The 18,526-nt window shown below is 41.0% G+C and overlaps 1 protein-coding gene across 4 annotated transcripts in view; it reads right to left on the reverse strand.

The window, feature by feature from the left end:
• Window positions 1–18,526, reverse strand: part of tgfbr2b (transforming growth factor beta receptor 2b) — a 79,452-nt gene that overhangs the window by 40,668 nt on the left and 20,258 nt on the right. For 3 of the 4 annotated variants that reach the window (XM_043719215.1, XM_043719216.1, XM_043719218.1), the window contains exons 2-5: window positions 11,989–12,033; window positions 11,742–11,898; window positions 10,088–10,287; window positions 1,679–2,493 (exon numbers count right to left, since the gene is read on the reverse strand). In XM_043719215.1, coding sequence (XP_043575150.1) covers window positions 1,679–2,493; window positions 10,088–10,287; window positions 11,742–11,898; window positions 11,989–12,033 — 1,217 coding nt within the window. The remainder of the gene's footprint in view (window positions 1–1,678; window positions 2,494–10,087; window positions 10,288–11,741; window positions 11,899–11,988; window positions 12,034–18,526) is intronic. The other variant, XM_043719217.1, reaches the window with a different exon arrangement.

Below are 18,526 nucleotides of genomic sequence, written 5' to 3' on the forward strand. Positions count from 1 at the left end.
GCTGCATTTTGGGAAAGCAAATCTTAGCAGGACTTATACACTTAATGGTAAGGTCCTAGGGAGGAGTGTTGCTGAACAAAAAGACCTTGGAGTGCAGGTTCATAGCTCCTTGAAAAATGGAGTTGCAGGTAGAAAGGATAGTGAAGGCGGCATTTGGTATGCTTTCCTTTATTTGTCAGAGTATTGAGTACAGGAGTTGGGAGGTCATGTTGTGGCTGTACAGGACATTGGTTAGGCCACTGTTGGAATATTGCTTGCAATTTGGTCTCCTTCCTATCGGAAGGATGTTGTGAAACTTGAAAGGGTTCAGAAAAGATTTACAAGGGGAGTCCAGAACTAGAGGGCATAGGTTTAGGGTGAGAGGGGAAAGATATAAAAGAGACCCAAGGGGCAACTTTTTCACACAGAGGATGGTACGTGTATGGAATGAGCTGCTAGAGGATGTGGTGGAGGCTGGTACAATTGCAACATTTAAGTGGCATTTGGATGGGTATATGAATAGGAAGGGTTTGGAGGGATATCGGCCGCTGCTGGCAGGTGGGACTAGATTGGGTTGGGATATCTGGTAGGCATGGACGGGTTGGACCGAAGGGTCTGTTTCCATGTTGTACATCTCTATGACTCTGTGACTCTATTTGGCAGAGGCCATTCACTTTGGGTCTCTTAAAAAGCCCCCAAACTTTTCAATCTCCACACCCTTTCCTCATCAGCCTGAAAAGTGACCTTTCCAATTATACATTCAGTTCCCTTTTGAAAGTTATGATTGAATCTGACTCCACCAGCCTTTAAGGCAGCACATTTCAGATCATAAGTCACTGCTTAAAAAGAAATCTTCTCATCTACCTTTTCATTCTTTTCTGATTAGTTTATATCGGTGTCTCCTGGTTACTGATCCTCCTGCCACTGGGAACAAGTCCTGCTATTTAATTTATTAAAGTGCTTCACAATTTTCTAAACCTCTATTAAATCTCTCCTTAATCTTTCATGCTCAAAAAGGAGAACAAGCCCAGCTCAGAGTCATGCAGCATGGAAACAGACCTTTTGGTCCAATTCATCCATGCCAACTCTGGAATCTTTGTGTAATCTCAACCTCAGCACAAAATATGCATTCATAGATAAAGAATGCCTGGGAACTTTATTTTGTCCCATTTCTCTCAATATTTTTCCACCCGACTAAACTAAAAACCGAGTGTTGTGATGTCAATCTGTAACTGATTGGATTTGCTGGTATCCGATGGTGCGAGATGGAACAAACGTTAGAATGAAGATGCAATGACATAGTCCCAATAACTCCAACATCTCCAGTCGTACAAGTTTACCTTCTGTGACCGTCCAGAGATGTAGGTTACACTCTATCCTTTAGGAAAGACAGCAACTCTTTGGATGTCCATTTTCAACTGCACTCCACAAAACCTTGCATTGCTGTGGAACCTCAAATGTAGTAAAAATCTTCCAAGACATGTTGCTGGGGTTTTATCAAATATAATTTGACACCAAACCATATAGTGTGTCATGGGAATAGGTGAACAAATGCTGACCAAAGATGTATTTCAGTGAGTATTTAAGAGGAAGAAGGAGATATATTGGGACAGCAAGATTAAAAAGGAGAGAATTCCATAACTAGAGATAACCACCATCATTCGTTCCCCAATCCAAACAGTTGAAAACTGGCACTCACCTGCCCACTGTTTGCTAAGTCATCGACAGAGAGAGAGGATTCCAACCTCAAGGATAATCCAAAGTCACAGAGACAACACGTCAGGTCATTTTTCACCAGAATGTTGGAGCTTTTTAGGTCCCTATGGGCAATGGGCATCTTTGGCCTGCCACAAGGTGTGTATTCACTATGTAAGTGTGCAATTCCTCTGGCCAGCGATCCTCCCAGTAGGCACAGGTCCTCCCAGTTCACAACGTGCCTCATCAGGTAGTCTTGCAGGTTGCCTTGGGGGTGGTAGGCCGTGATCAGCCAGTACTGCTTGCCCATTTCGGTCTCCCGCTCCTCTGCAGTCAGAAACTGCAGTACATTTTCATGTTTCAGGTTGACATCAGAGAAAATCTCCTTCTCGTTCTTCCAGGACATGTACTCGTCAAAGTGGAAAATCTTTGCTGCCACAGTCTCGAACTGTTCAGAGGTGCTCTGCCTCAGCTTGGCCTTGTAGACCTCAGCAAAGCGTCCCTTGCCCACCACAGTGTCGAGCTCCAGGGGCAGCAGCTCAGTGTTGTGATTGATGTTGTTGGCGCAGGTGGAGCTGATGTCTGACTGGTCATCATCAAGGTGCATGGCACTGCCCTCGCTGCGATCACTGGGAAGCCGGCGCCGGTGACCTGGCTTCCTGACCTTCTGTTCCTTCTTCCATTCTTTATTCAGCTTCCTCCGCCGCTGGACCCGGTACCAATAGTAAGCAAGGATCACTACAGCAGCAAGAATGAGCAATGGGACAAGAGTGACCAGGAGAACCTCCAATATCACCTGCCAGTCACTCAACGTAGGATCTAAAGGAATGAGACAACATCAGAGTTGTATCAAAGTACATCAACACACATCAAGGCAGATAGACCTAACAAGTTAAATGCCTCAGCTACAGGAACTAAGTTTAAAAATTACCCACACCTTAAAAACACAGCCAGGAAATAAAATAAATGCCATATGTCCATTGTTCTTGCATCTGTATCACCAAAACTGAGCAGCATGAGCACACATGTAGGGGAAAGGCTCAGCAGATTATTGGAGCTTTTCAAGTTGCTGTGCAATGGAGATTTTGTCCCCTATTTCACATTTTGGATACTCCCAGGACCCGCCAGAGGAAGTGGGAGAAGCCAGTACAGTTACAACACTTAAAAGATATCTGGACCAGTATGTGGATAGGATAGGTTTAGAGGGATATGGGCCAAACACAGGCAAGTGGAGCTAGTTTAGTTTGGTAAAGTTGATCAGCATGGACGAGATCGAAAGGTCTCTTTTCATGCTGTATGACCAGGACTCTGCTGGCAAAGTGATTCATTTCATTTTTAGGCTCAGTTCGATTATCCGCAGACTGGGCAGATGCTCCCTCTTTTATTATTTTTTTCAAATATTTGAATAATTTCAAAAGGGAAAGCTAACTGTATCCACAGTTTTTAGCTGGTGTCTAAAACTTTTCATTCATATGGACTCTTCTTTTCCTTGATTGAATGATGGGGCAGACTCGATGGGCTGAATGGCCAAACTTCTACTCCGAGGTCTCATGGTCTTACATGTGTTTCTTTGGACCACAGTCCATTGTCAGCTCCTCTCAGTGGTGGAACTCTAGCCTCACAGAGGGAAGGTTATGGGTTAAAATCACACCTTGGAGACCTGAGCACATAGTCTACTGCAGTACTTAGGGAGAGCTGTGCGGCCACAGGTATTATCCTTTGGAAGAGGTGATAAAAGGAGGCTCAGTCTATCCTCTGATAAAGTTAAAAATCACATGACACCAGGTTATAGTCCAACAGGTTTAATTAGAAGCAGCAGTTTTTGGCACACTGCTCCCTCATCAGGTGATTGTGGAGTACACAATTGTAAGACACAGAATTTATAGCAAAAGTTTAGTGTGATGTAACTGAAAATGCACATTGAAAAATACCTTGACTGTTTGTTAAGTCTCTCATCTGTTAGAATGACCATGATAGTTTCACTTCTTTCACATGTAAATCACACTTTTTTAAAAAAAAGTTACATTCTCAGGTTAACTGTATCAATTAATGACAGCCAGATAAGATGTTGAAGATGTTAGCCCCCGTGTTCTGTTGTCTGTGCCATAATGCTTAGACTGATTAAAATCTAAAAAATGAGTTAACAGAGCATGGCATGGATTCACGCAGCGTTTGAACAAAGTACAATGTAACTTTGCAAGTACAAATTCACCCCAATTCTAACAGATGAGAGACCTCAACAAATCAAGGTATTTTTCAACGAATAATTTCAGTTACATCACTGTAAACTTTTGCTATAAATTCTGTGTTACAGTTGTGTACTCCACAACCACCCGATGAAGGAGCGACGCTCCAAAAGGTAGTGCTTCCAATTAAACCTGTTGGACTATAACCTGGTGTTGTGTGATCTTTAACTTTGTACACCCCAGTCCAACACCGGCATCTCCAAATCTATCCTCTGAGGTGATTCTGTGGCACTAACTTCCCTATCAATTAAAAATCACTAAACACATAAATACCCAGCCATGTATTAGTTTACGGTTTGCAGTATCCTCATGTATCCAACTAACTGCCATGTTGCAGTCATAATTACACTTCAATAATGCTCCATGCGCTGTGACATCTTTGGGACATCTCGAAGACAGGAAAGATATGAAATGAATGAAAGATCTTTCCTTACACCAGTATGCAAACAGAAGTCACAGCAATTTCACCAAGAAACTCTCATTGTTCTCGGTGCTTTCACTCGACATATCAAAGCCACTTAACAACTGGAACCAAGTCTCACCTCATACAATATTAACTGAGACGATCTTCAGAGGGACTAAAAGGAAACACATGCATAAAACATGGAGATCGGATCCGGAAGGGATTTTCATCATCACATGCCCAGGATTCTGCTACAGGGCTGAAAGACCCATCTAATAACAGCGGAGATGGTTGAATGGGGCTAATCATAATTAGCAGATACTGATGGTAAAATTTGTAGAAGGAAACAGTCACTGAGCATGCCTTGAAGTCACATCTTTACTGGAACAGAATTCTCACTTTCCCCAACACCTAAATTATTTCTCGCTTTCCACTCAGTTCATGATTTGCTAGTGAGCCATTAAATATGTTTTGTTACAGCTTAGTATTGGGGCTTTAGGGATTAACATAGATAAATACTGCCAACAGGTTTACCACAGCAGTCTGAATTACTAACTGCTGGCGAAGATCCCACAGTGACTGCACACAAGAATCAGGCCTGATTTATTGTATCTTTCAGATTAGGGGCCATTCAACTCATCTGCCTCGGATTGGACATCTTACAATTCCACCCAAGAGACTTCAACGATAGGGAGACCTAAAAAGTGAAAATTGATTAGGCCCCGGGACAAGGATGCAAACTCTTCTATTTACATATTACTCGAGGTTTCGTCACATAACCTCCCATTTCCAACTGCCCCACCTACTCAAACAAACAGTCTTTCCAGTTCTAATTTCTCCAATATATTTATAACTAATAGATCAACCTACTCTAAACAAAATGGAATAAAACGCCCACTATTTCCTGGGTTGCTTCCAGTGATGTCCAGGAGATTAATTTTTAATTCATAGATACTACTGGTCAATCTTGGGAGTTTTGATAACATTGATCTTGAAAAACATGTAGGCTAGCTAATGCAGGTTAACCAGTATTTGGATGATGGGTAAGTTTAGATATGGTGTGAATCAGGATTTTGACAGCAGAGTTTTGAAGAGGTATCATGTTGAATAGCAGGTGTTTGGGGAGCTGCTGAGCACGAAGGTTTTGGATCAGCTCAACCTTAAGGGTTATAAATAGCATTCACTCAAACGTCCAACTGGTGGAAGTTAGTGACCTGCTGAATGAACGAATGAGGTTTAGCAGCAAACCATTGGTCCATTGAAACCAAGATCCTCCAGCGGAACTCCAACTCGCCAAATCATATTAGTTCCTTCAAGCTCAAAATGGTGGCACAGCAATCTGCCACAATTTTAAACGAACTTTGTAAGGCATTGGTTGTCCTGTCCATACCGAATGCAGGAGATGGTGACTTATAGGGAAGATGGGCATCGTGTTTCTCTCCCAGAGTCAAATTGCAGAGGTTTGAAAAGGATGTATTTTGCTGCTTGAAGGAGAAAGACTTTTGTGTGCCTGCTCTCATGAAAGAACTAAAAGGAAAAATAGAGGATGTGCAGCACCTTCCATTGGGTGGCACAGTAGTTAGCACTGCTGCCTCACAGCACCAGGATTCGAGTTCACTCTTGGGTGATTGTCTGTGTGGAGTTTGCACATTCTCCCTGTGTCTGTGTGGCTTTCCTCTGGGTGCTCTGGTTTCCTCCCACAGTCCAAAGACGCGCAATATAGGCAGATTAGCCATGTTAAATTGACCAGAGTGTGCAGGTTAGGTGCATTAACTGTAATAAATGTGGAATTATGGAGATAGGGTGGGATGCTCTTCGGAGGATCAGTGCAGACTCAATACATTTAATGGCCTCTATCTGCACTGTAGGGATTCTATGATTCAAAAATTTCTGGATGTTCCATAACACCGTACAATCAAAGAAGTACTTCTTAAAGTACAGCCACAGCTCAAATATCAAACACGTGGCAGTTAACTTACTTGCAGTAAGATCTCACAAGCAGCGTGATAACAAAGATATAGCTTGTTTTCCAGTAATGTTGGTTACTGAATAAATATTGACTAAAAGACCAGGTGCACTTCTCCTGCTCCTTTTTAAAAAGATTGCCAATGGGGTGTTTTATATCCACTTGAGAGTCAGATCAGGCTTAATCTAATGGTATCTCTAATGCTCAGCTCCCAGCAGGACACTAGAATGACAACTGACAACATGTGCTCCAGTCTCTAGCAGTGGGCTTGAACCCATAACCTTTTGACTCCGAGGGGACAGCAATGCCAGTGAGCCACAAGAAGGCTGTGTAACACTGTCTGGGAATTGGCCTGAAATAATCTCAGAACTCAACTTAGCCTGTCCATTAATGTTTCAATATTTGACTGCAATAGACACATAACATGAATTTGTGTGTCAGCAGTTATATAAATAATGCACGGATCTCAAAAAATATGCAGATTTATTGCCAGAAGGCTTTGTTTCAGAAGGCTTAAATCGACTGTCATTCGGCTGTCTGCTTTAAAAAGACTCGCTTGGTCAATCACTGGGTCCTGTTGACAGCAAACACTTTTAGCCAGCACCTGACTGCCATTTTATCATTCACTCCACTCAATTTCGAGAAGATGGGGATTGTATCTTGTAAATACATTCCTGCACTGAGCTGAGGAATTAATACAGAGCATTTTGGAACTCCAAGGATCATTAACTGTGTCTGTCAGACATTCAGAAAGTCTGTAAAACATTTACAGTTGTTTCATGGGAAACATGAGCTAAACATTAGTGATTGTGTCCCAACTGGACGGGACCCCAGACAGAGGGAGGGAAGGAGGGGACAAAGAGAGGAGTAGGAGAGGGTGGAAGGAGAGTAATAGAGAGGGAAATGAGTGGGACTAGGGATGAGGTGTGAAGAAGGTGGGGTAAGATGGGTGAGAGGAGAAGAGGAAAGGAAGAAGAGGAGATAGTAGGGGGAGTGGGGGGTGGGGGGTGGGAAGAGAGAGCGTGCGAGAGCGAGAGAACACGTTATAGTATAGGAAGAGAAAGGAACAAGGAAGAAAACATAAATCAAACTCTTAAAAATCAGTTTTTGTTTTGAGGTAGGGTTGCAATGCTTTAGTTTGAAATCTGCAAACAGTGGTCAGTGGAAACAGGCCCTGAATGCCGGGATTACTGTGAAGGGGTAAAAAAAAGCTTTGAACTGGAATTAACCTGGTTCAGGTCAGACTTGGGAATTGTTGACAACAAATCATGACTGTCCATGGATATTTATGTAAAATATCCAGAAAGACCTAAAGTTTGAGCAGTTCAACTTGGACATCAGTCAGTTTGCAATAAATGAGTGCAAGTGGTATCTGCTTGTAAACATGTCTTGGGGAGTAGCAGGCTTTGATGTGCTAGTAAATTTAAACACAGACAGGAAACCACATGTCTGAGATCAGACACACAATTCACGTCCAACCAACGGTACAGTACATGACGCAGAGGCAGACAGACAATCTGTTTTCAGTTAAATGTAAAAAGAGAAAAAGGACAGGGGGATTCTTCAACTGCTGCTGATTAAACAGGGACTTCAAATCTTACTTTGTGAAACTGTTACAAAAGAATCCAGCTCTTAACGAGTTTACAGAACGCAGGCTCTTCTGCACTGGTGGTTTACCCTTAACAGAAGGGCTTCAGAGAGGTTCATTCATCAAAGGACCTTCATTATGAGCCATGCACATTTAAATCCCCATTGTCTGATTTGTCCTGTTGTCCCTCCAACAACTTTTTGTGGATGAACAAAAGTTTCTTTCTGTAAAATGCTGGGAAGACCAAAGGAGTTATCCTTGGTCTCATCCCCAAGCTTTGTTCTTTAGTCACCGACTTTATCCCTCTGCGTAGCAAAGCTCAATACTGAACCATGCTGTTTGCACCCATGGTGTCTCATTTGAACTGGAGCGGTGCTTCCAATTCCCTGTCTTTCCATCAGTAAGGCAGCTTACTTTCATCTCTGTAACATTGCTTATCTCTGTCTCAGTTCAACTGTTACTGGATATTCACATTTTTATTGCCTTGAGATTAGACTATTCAAATCTCCTTCTATCCAGCCTCCCATATTGTACACTTTGTAATTTATAATCCGTCCAAATCTTTTCTGCCCGAATTCTAACTTATGAAGATCCATTCATCCTATCTACTTTTGCTTGCAGATTTAGGCATTGGGGGGTTTCTAGATTAAGGACGAATCTATCATCTTTTCCAAATTCTTCAATAGCTTCACCTTTGTTACCTCCTCCAGCTCTGTAACCATTTTTGATTAGGGTGCTTCTTCAATTCCTGCCTCTCGCATATCCCTGATTTTCTTCATCTCACATTGATGATTATGTCTTCACCCACCTAGGCCCTCGACTCTACAGTAGCCTCCCGGAACCTCTGCATCTTTATTGCTCTCTTCCATTAAAATGCTTCTTAAAACCTATCTCATACCAAGCTTCGATCACATTTCTAACATTACCTTATATAACTCAAAAATCAACTTGTGTTTGCAAACTTGCTCCTGCAAACTACTGTAGGATATTATTAAAAAAAGGTCCTCTATTAATGCAAATTGTTCTTGTTAGAAAATTACTCCAGTCTGAAACATCACTTTTGCTCCAACATTTCCTTTCAAATGAAAAGTCATGGATTGAAGAGAAAGCTTCCAGCAACAGGAATTCCTGACACAGTCTTTTCAAAATGGGTTTTAATGAGCCCCATACTAAGTAAGATTAGCTGAATTAATCCCCAATATATGAAAAGTTCAGTAACTCTGGCAACTGAATTAACAGCACGCAGAATTCCACTCGTCATTAACATTGCAAAACCTCAAAAGATTCAAATACAAGATTTTAAAAACAGCTACGTTTAAAGTAGTGAAATAATCATTTTGACTTCTTATATCAATATGGATAATATAACTGGATGCTCATCACAGAATTCCTCTTCCAAAGATTACACAACATTAAAAAATTAATTATATACCTCCAAGCTGCAATAACTCAGAAGGAGAATAAGGGGGCAGGAGGAGTTATGAAACTTATCGACATCTGGGGGCGTTCCAGTACTGCACAACATCTGTAATTAGGGAATCTTGGATTTTTAAAACTCTTCATGCTCCACAAGTCATTTTTGAAGTTGTCACAGTATCTTTACACTCGTCCTTTGCAGAGTAATGTGAAAGAGTGGAGAGATTCTCAGATTAGTTCACTCAACTGATTCCTGGGATGAAGAAATCATCTTGAAGAACAGTTGAGCAGTCTGGACCTATTCTAGTTCAGGAGAATGAAGGGTGATCTTTTTGAAACATACAAAAATACAAGGAGACTGGACAGGGTGGATGCTGAGGAAATCTAGAATTAGGATGACAGTTTAATAATTAGGGGTCTCCCATTTAAGAATGTGATGAGGCAACATTTTTTTCTCTTGAAGAGGTTGTGGGTCTTTGGACGTCTGTTCCCCAGACAGCAGTGGAAGCTGTGCTATTCAATTTATTCAAGGCTGAGTTCATTAGACTGTTGATCAACAGGGGATCAAGGTCAGGAGGGGACAGGGTGATGCAGGGGAGGGCGGATAGAAAAATAGAGTAGAGCCCACAATCTGATAAGCCAATGCTCTTATCCACAGACAGAGCAGGCTCGAGATCTGCTCAACTTGTGCTGCTCTTTTGGTCCTTTCGCAGCTCTGATTAAAGGTCCGATAAGCTAAAGGCACACAGAACTATCACAATGACGAATAAGTTTCAGCTTCAATTTCAACTTACCAACGTCGTCAGTAAATATTAGATTTCTGTTGCATTCATCAGCCACCGAGCATGAGCAAATGTAGAAGATAGATCCAGGAACTTTCTTTTCTTTCATCTTGCATTCTGTATTATTGTAATCGTCTAGCAGGTGTCCATACAGAGAAATGGCTGGATTATGGCACAGTGTTTCAACAGTTACATTGGCATCTTGCCGTCTCCTAAAGTCGAAGATAAAGCAGGGGTGCATAAAACGGGAAAAAAGGTGTAAAAGAAGTCGAAGAGGGGACTTTGATAATTAAGAATGGAGCGTACCAGAAGAGGCAAAAGACACAAGACAACCCCTAATCCAGGTCTCACACATCAAAAAGAAACAGACCTCTGTTTTTCTCTCCTTGCATGCGTGAAATGATAAATGGTTTGCAGAACCAGAGAAAACATGTCCTCTGTTGAATGTATTGAAAACTAAGGAACACAATCTTAAATTCAGAATTAGGCATTAGAAGAGGAAAAGCTGGAAGCACTATGTAATGCAATGAAAAGACAATGGAAAGCTAGAACTCTCTTCCTTAAAAGCCTGGGGATGCTTGTGACCAACTGATTTTTTTTTAGCACGAGAACAATGCATTTTTGTTTGATAAGGGCATCAAGGTGATATGGAACAAAGGTGGGGCAAATAGGTAGGGATTGAGAGAGAATTCCACATTACCACTATCCATTGTTTTTCTGATTTCACTCTTAATTCACTGCTCTAAATTTAATATTGCACTCCCTGGTTCTGGGCTTCCAACTAGGAAATAACCTCTTTACATCTCCCCTACTACATCCTGTTATGGTTTTAACCATCTCCCACATTTCCCTTTGACCTTGAGAATGCAAAGGAATATAAACTCTTATGGCAAAACTTAATTTAACCCACTGTAGATTGATGGACCATCAGCATACTGTACAACAATGGTGTTTAATGATGAAATGACAAGGTGAGTATCACATGATTACATAGAGAGAACAGGAAGATTGAAGCTGTATTAGGTTTTAATAAAATGCGTGTAAATGAGTTCTTTTAGAAAGAACTATAGACCCAAGAAGAAGTACTTTGGGAAGCTACATAGTATTAACCACCTTACATACAAGAAAATGCCTACAGGGTTTGTGGATTACATGGTAGAATCTCTTTACTTTGTGCATATGATCAGCCTATATCCTTTATATAACTGGGGTTACTCAATAAGAAACTACTAACAATAAGAAATTAATGGGCCTTCAATTACAGCCTCAAAAGCTAATGGAGATTGGATGACTTGGAGTAGTCAATTAAAAACCACTACCACCAATTAACAATCGAAAAGAATGAACATCACTTTATGTAATACCTTTAGTAACCTCAGGACATTCCTCTGGATTTTAAAATCAATTAGCAGGAAAGATGCCAGTCACTTTGCACACAAAAAGCTTCCCACCAATAACAATGAGGTAAAATGACTCCATTATCTACTTAAGGTCCTAATTGAACAGTAAATCATGGCCAGGATGCTGGGAAAATGTCCTTGCTTTTCCTTAAATGTTACAGAGATCTTTTACACTCCTCTGAATATATCAGCATATAAATGTTAGGAGATGAAAATGCCAAATGCACTGAAATCAGAATAAACTGGGAAGAGAAAGGTGTCCTTACCAGATGGAGACACACACTTCTTCCTTCTTCTCACAGATGGAGTTAATGCTGCAGTTAACAGTGCAAACACCACTGTTGGTGCAATTGGTGGGCTCGATGTCACAGAACCGGCAAAGATTATTCCCTGTGAATTGGTTGGGCATCATGATTCGTTTCACTGGTGTCAGAAAGAAAACAACGTTTTAGCTTTCTTACTAAATCAATATGCATGGACTTATATTCTAAACAAAGAACAAAAATACACAACCTTTGCAAAAGAAATCTTTGTAAGTGTTAAGCTTGACTCCAGTATCTGGCAGGAAAAAGAAAAGAGCAAGATCACAAATATGATGAAACATTGGAAGTACTGCATTAGCAACCTGTTTTGGGATATGCTAAGGGTATAACAATGCTGGTCAGTGTTTCTATCGTTTCCAAACATATTGTGCTCAGAAATTCTAAAAAGGATGGGTGGAATGAATATATTCTAATAGTTTTCAATTTATTTTCCTCTTCCCAATTTTCTTTCCCTCAGTCCTTCCTGGAATCTGCCTTTCACAAGTATTTGGATACATTAGGTTATTGTCCATCCCCAAATAGCACCTATTGTAGTGTACAGGCATCACAGTAACCTCCCATCCTCTTGAAACCCCACTTCATTCTGTCCTCTCAAAATCCATACCCACTTGCGTTATCCAGAGAAGGTTACTGGCTGACCACTTTCACATTTCTTCAGCTCAGAAAAGGTCATAATGAATCTTAGCATCTCTTCAGATTCCACAGTTAAAAGATTAGGAAGCTGATCCAACTCAATTCTGTATGAGCGACAGTCCATCCATCACCTTTAACCTCCACCAGCGCTGCTGCATTTTGTTGTTTTCAGGACATACTGCAGCCACTCAGCAAGGTTTCAAAGACAGCACCTAGAAAACCCATCCTAGAAGATGCATGGAAATATCACCATTACCAAGATCACCTTTAAGTGCAACATCATTCTAACCTGGAGACATGTCAGTTGTCCATCATCGTTGTTAAAATCTTGGAGTTTTCTTCCTAACTGTGATGTACCTTCACCATGTGGATTATGACTATTCAACACAGCAGCTCATCACCACCTTCTCAAGGGGAATGAATGATGACCAATAAATGCAGGCCTGATCAGCAATGCCAATATCCAGAGAATGATTGCTGAACATTTCCAAGCATTCAAACTAGAAACTTTCCAATCTGTATGGCTCAGTACTGTGCAGTCCATCAACCCACACAATAATTGGTGAAATGTAAACTTGAGATTTATATTTCACGAATAACAGGTTTGTAGACTTTCCTTTGAGTATGAATTCCTTTAAAAACATTTTCTTCACCAACAGGCTAGACTGCTAATTGAGACTTTAGGTGCTATGATCTACTTCCTACAACAGAAATCAGTTTGTGGCTGTCAGGTGTTCCCTAGATTGACTTGAACTTTAACCAAAAACTCCAGAAAGTGCTTATGTCAAGGAGTCAGAGCTGTACAGCACGGAAACTGACCCTTCAGTCTAACTCGAGTCCAGACATCCTAACTTAATCTAGTCCCATTTGCTAGCATTTGGCCCATATCCTGCTAAACTTTTCCTATTCATACACCCATGCAGATGCCTTTTAAAATGTTGAAATTGTACCAGCCTCCACTGTTTCTTTTGGTAGCTCATTTCATACACACATCACCCTCTGCATGAGAAAGATGCCAGTTAGGTCTTTTTTAAAATCTTTCCCTCTCACTTGAACCTTTTACCCTCTATTTTTGGACTCCGCTAGCCCTATCCATGCCCCTCATGATTTTATAAACCTCTATCAGGTCACCTCTCAACCGACGCTCCAGGGAAAGTAGTCCCAGCCTATTCAGGCTCTTCCTTTAGCTCAAACCCTCCCACCCTAGCAACATTCTTGCAAATCTTTTCTGAACCCTCGAGTTTCATAACATCCTTCCTATAGCAAGGAGACCAGAATTGAACGCAGCATTCCACAAGTGGCCTAACCAATGTGCTGTATAGCTGCTACATGACATCCCAACTCCTTACTGTTCCTTAGATCATATACAGTGCTTCAAAACCCAATTAGCACATAGCATGTTCCTCCAAATAAATGATCAGGATGAATACACTGTCTACAAATTCCTCAGGTTGTGTGTCTGTGGTGTTCTCTCAATATTAGGGCTTCGGTCCAGTGAGTGGATAAGCTCAAAAATGGAAAACATTTCAGCACTCTCAGGTAATTGAGGAAGGAGACGGTGGTGATGGGACAGGGGAAGGCTAAACAGCAGCACTCCAACTACTCTAAAGAAGGTCCACATTCAAGTTAAAATATTTCAAACAACTAAATGGCAGTGCATTGTCCTTGAGGTTTATTGTAGGATCACCTGTATGTGGAATTTATTTTCTCAAATGCAGCCAGAGTGGAATATCTCCAAGGCAAACTAACATTACAGTGGTATTCTCTTAGATCATGTGGAAAAAAAAACCCTCCATCTGCCAGTACTAATATAACTAGCCATTCAGCCCTGGCTTGTAATGACCTTCTGCTCCTGCCCTCTGGGGGTGGGGGGCTGCTTAGACTATCCTTCCATACTTGAAATATGGGTTGTCATGCCATCATATCTCCAGGCTACATGTCTGTACTACCAGATTATTCACAACGATGCCATGATATAAACTAGGATATACGTGATATCAAGTGTTGGCCACTATTCAAATCACCTCATCATAGCAGCAATTTTGAGTGGGTAGTCACTGCTGTAAAACCTGTGGGGTATCTTTTATAATTAAAGGGCCAACGACTGACTTACATACTTCCACAATATTATGTATCAATATTAAAATAGATTAGATTAGATTCCCTACAGTGTGGAAACTGGCCCTTCAGACAACAAGTCCACACCGACCCTCCAAAGAGCAATCCACCCACCCATTCCCCTCTGACTAATCCACCTAACACTATGGGCAATTTAACATGGCCAATTCACCTAACTTGCACATCTTTGAACTGTGGGAGGAAACCCACGCAGACACGGGGAGAATGTGCAAACTCTACACAAACAGTTGTTCGAGACGGGAATTGAACCTGGGTCCCTTGCGCTGTGAGGCAGCAGTGCTAACCACTGAGCCACCGTGCCGATCTAATAGTGACATATTGTACAATTCTGGGATTGTGAAACAGAGATACAATTTTATCCAACACATTTAAAAAAGAGTTTAAGAGGGAACATTTAACACATTTCTGCCAATCTGCACAACCACACAAACTGTACCAATGCATTGGGCAGGCCATGACCTGTCACAGAATCTGAAGTTCAACTAGCCATTAATATTTATTGCACATTACTAATGAAGACAATACAACCCAGTTCCTAGATTGGTTAACAAGCAAAGTTTTCCCAAAAGCAGAAGAGAGACAATAAATTGAAATGCAGGGCACATTCTACCTTATCAAACAACTACCAAATATCTAATGGCATGAATGTGACAAAGCTCAATTTAAATTTTGTATCTCACACACACATACCGGAAACAAAGACACAATGTGCAGCAACACCTCTGCAAAAATCGTTACTTTGCCTCAAAAGTGAAAGTGCAGCAGTATGATTCATTCAGGAATGTGAGTTTTACAATGGTGCAAGAATTTGAAAGCAGTTTACCCACCTCTCAAGCATGGTGCACTAGTAATGTGCTTTCATTACTATTGAGCAGCCCTTTTGATGACCTTGAAAGGTTATGGATATATAATTGATATTGGTATAAAATAACAGAGGATATATGGTTGAAAGGAAAACCTGAAGGCCTGCTCCCACATCCCTTGAATAAAGCTGACAAGGTTATGTAACATTGCGCCCAGACATGACAAACTGATTTTACTGTGAGATTTCTCAATTTCCTTATGAACTGAGCCACTGTCTAAAGTTTAATCTTTTGATGAATACACAAAATATAATGCTATTGTACTTCATCAGGCAACAAATCCGGAGTGACATTTGATAATTCTTTTCCTTCCCACAGCCTGGTGTCCAGCACTACTTGATCGAAGGTATTCAGGTCTATTGTCAATCCCTATTGGCCCATATGCGACTTCCATTAAGCAATTCAGAAGAGATTTTATGAGATTAATAACAGTAACTTTGTTGCCAGAGTGACATTTGGAGTGATCAGCAGACTTGTGCAGATTGTCTGAATGCTGGAAGGAAGTAAGTTACCTGATGGTGATGATTAACCATGTTCTTACTAGCTTGCTGAACATGTCAGGCTTGCGCAATTTAAAAGCTCAGTCTTGATTTTTTTTCTCTTTCATCAAATGGCTACTGACTTCTTATCACTAACACTGTAACACTTACAAAAATTGTTCATGGGAAGTTGGTATTGCTGGCTCGGCTCACATTTATTGTACATCTCTGCCCAGTGGGCAGTTAAGTGTCAACCATATTGTTATTGGTCTGGAGGCACATGTACTCCAGATCAGATAAGGATGGAAGATTTCCTTGTCTAAAGTGAATAAGATAAGTCATTATAACAAAGTCACCATTTGGCAAGCTTTTTATTACAGATTTTTAAAATTTAAATTCAATTTTCATCATCAGCTATGGTAGGATTTGAACCAAAGTTCACAGAACCTTTACTGGGGCTTTAGATTACTTGTCTAGTGTCATTACTACTGGGTTGTCTCCCTTTCCTCAAAACCTGGTCTTGCTTTAGAGAAAAACTGGCTATAAATTGACAGATCAGTCTGAGGAGGAGCTCCAAACGGTGAGATTATTTATGCCTTCTTGTTGAATTGTAAGTGTTACATTGCTAGATTTAAACTTCGGGTTTTTCCCATTTCAAAATCCGATTTAAGTTGAAGTTGAAATATACAACCATGTTATTTTCTGACAGATAACAACCCTTAGCACAATGCAAATCACCCCCAATAGAGTGACTATACAGATAGCATGAACATAAAGAAATGAGAGAAGTTAATTTATACCTTTATTGCACCTTTCATGACAGAATTTGGCATCCTATACCCACCTATCCTGGTTGCTCATAGCTTATGCCCCAGTCATCCACATGACCTTTTACAGTCCCTCTACCAATTCAGTGTCAACTTAAACTATTCTCACCACCTTTGCTCTTTCCCCTCAAATGCTAACTCATTACTGACCCACACATGCATTAATTAGGAGGCACCATGACATAAAATAAAAGTTAACAGCCTTTTAGTTATGTGCCTATTACAAAATACATTTTTGTTGATACAAATAAACATTTAATATCAAGAAATTTCAAAAACATTTCCCTTATGATAATAAGCATTTCACTTAAATATGCAAAGATTTGTATAAACAAACATCTCCCTCAAGTACTGAAAAATGTAATGTCAATAAACATTTCCATTCAATATGCAGGTGGAGTTATTCATTAATAGGCACTTCACTATGAAAATGATTGTTTGGGAAATCAGTCATGCAGCACATCGCCTATAAAAAGATTTAATATGTCCAGGCCTCTCAAACACCTTGCAGGATTTTTCTTTAAAAAACTGATCATCAGTTGTTTTGGATCATCTCTTGACAGCTATGCAAGACCCAGCAAGTTTGTACACATTTATACCAATGAGCTGCATTCCCATATTGCCAAAGGGTGCCCGACTGCTCTCAAAGGATACCTTACCCTCTACCAAAGATGTCCTGGGACCAGATGCAAAGGGATACTTTATCTATCCAAAAAGGGAAGAACTGCAAAATTCGTCCAGCACTCTCACCACCTCATGCTCACACACTGCTCATACTCTCTCCATGCCAACTGATGCAATCTAGTGCCCTCTGTACACCCCCAAGGCCCCTCATATCCTTATGCCAACTGAATCCTTATTTCCATCTTCATCTAACAACCCCATTGAATATCCTGGATAAATGCAGCTCCATCAACACTGAAGCAGCTCAAAACCATGCAGACAAAGCAATTTGCACAGATCAATAGGGACCATATCTAACAACTTCAACATTCATTCCATTCACGCAATGCAGATTAAAAGTAGGATGCTCTGCAACTATTCATCAAGGTTCCTTTGATAGCAAACCATAACCACCTTGGAAGACAAGTGTTGCAGATGCTGCACTTATCCACAAAGATACATGCCACTTGGTACACTGCCACCTGTATGTTCCTCTCCAAAATGCACATCATCCTGATGTGTACATACAAATCGCCATTATTTCACTATCACGAAGACAAAATCCTGCAAATACCTCCCTAACAGCACTGTAGATGTCCCAAAGGTCCTTTTAAAATGGAAGTGGTTGTGGGTTTGGAAGGTGCTAAGGATTTTTAGTGAATTTCTGCAGTGCATTGTGTAGATTGTACACACTGCTGCTACTGAGCCTTAGTGGTGGAGGGAGTGGATGCGGTGCTAATAAACTGGGCTGCTTTGTCCTGGAATGTGTCAAGCTTCTTGACTGTTGTTGGGGCTGTACTCATCCAGGCATGAGGGAGCATTCCATCACAATCCTCTACTGTATCAATTAGATGATGGACAGGCTGTGGGGAAAGTGAGGACTGCAGATGCTGGAGATCAGAGGTGAAAATGTGTTGCTGGAAAAGCGCAGGTCAGACAGCATCCAAAGAGCAGGAGAATCGACGTTTCGGGCATGAGCCCTTCTTCAGGAACGAGGAAGGTGTGCCAAGCAGGCTAAGATAAAAGGTAGGGAGGAGGGACTTGGGGGAGGGGAATTGGAAATGCGATAGGTGGAAGGAGGTCAAGGTGAGGGTGATAGGCCGGAGTGGGGTGGGGGTGGAGAG

This window comes from Chiloscyllium plagiosum, chromosome 29 (assembly GCF_004010195.1).
Source record: "Chiloscyllium plagiosum isolate BGI_BamShark_2017 chromosome 29, ASM401019v2, whole genome shotgun sequence".
Taxonomy (NCBI): domain Eukaryota; kingdom Metazoa; phylum Chordata; class Chondrichthyes; order Orectolobiformes; family Hemiscylliidae; genus Chiloscyllium; species Chiloscyllium plagiosum.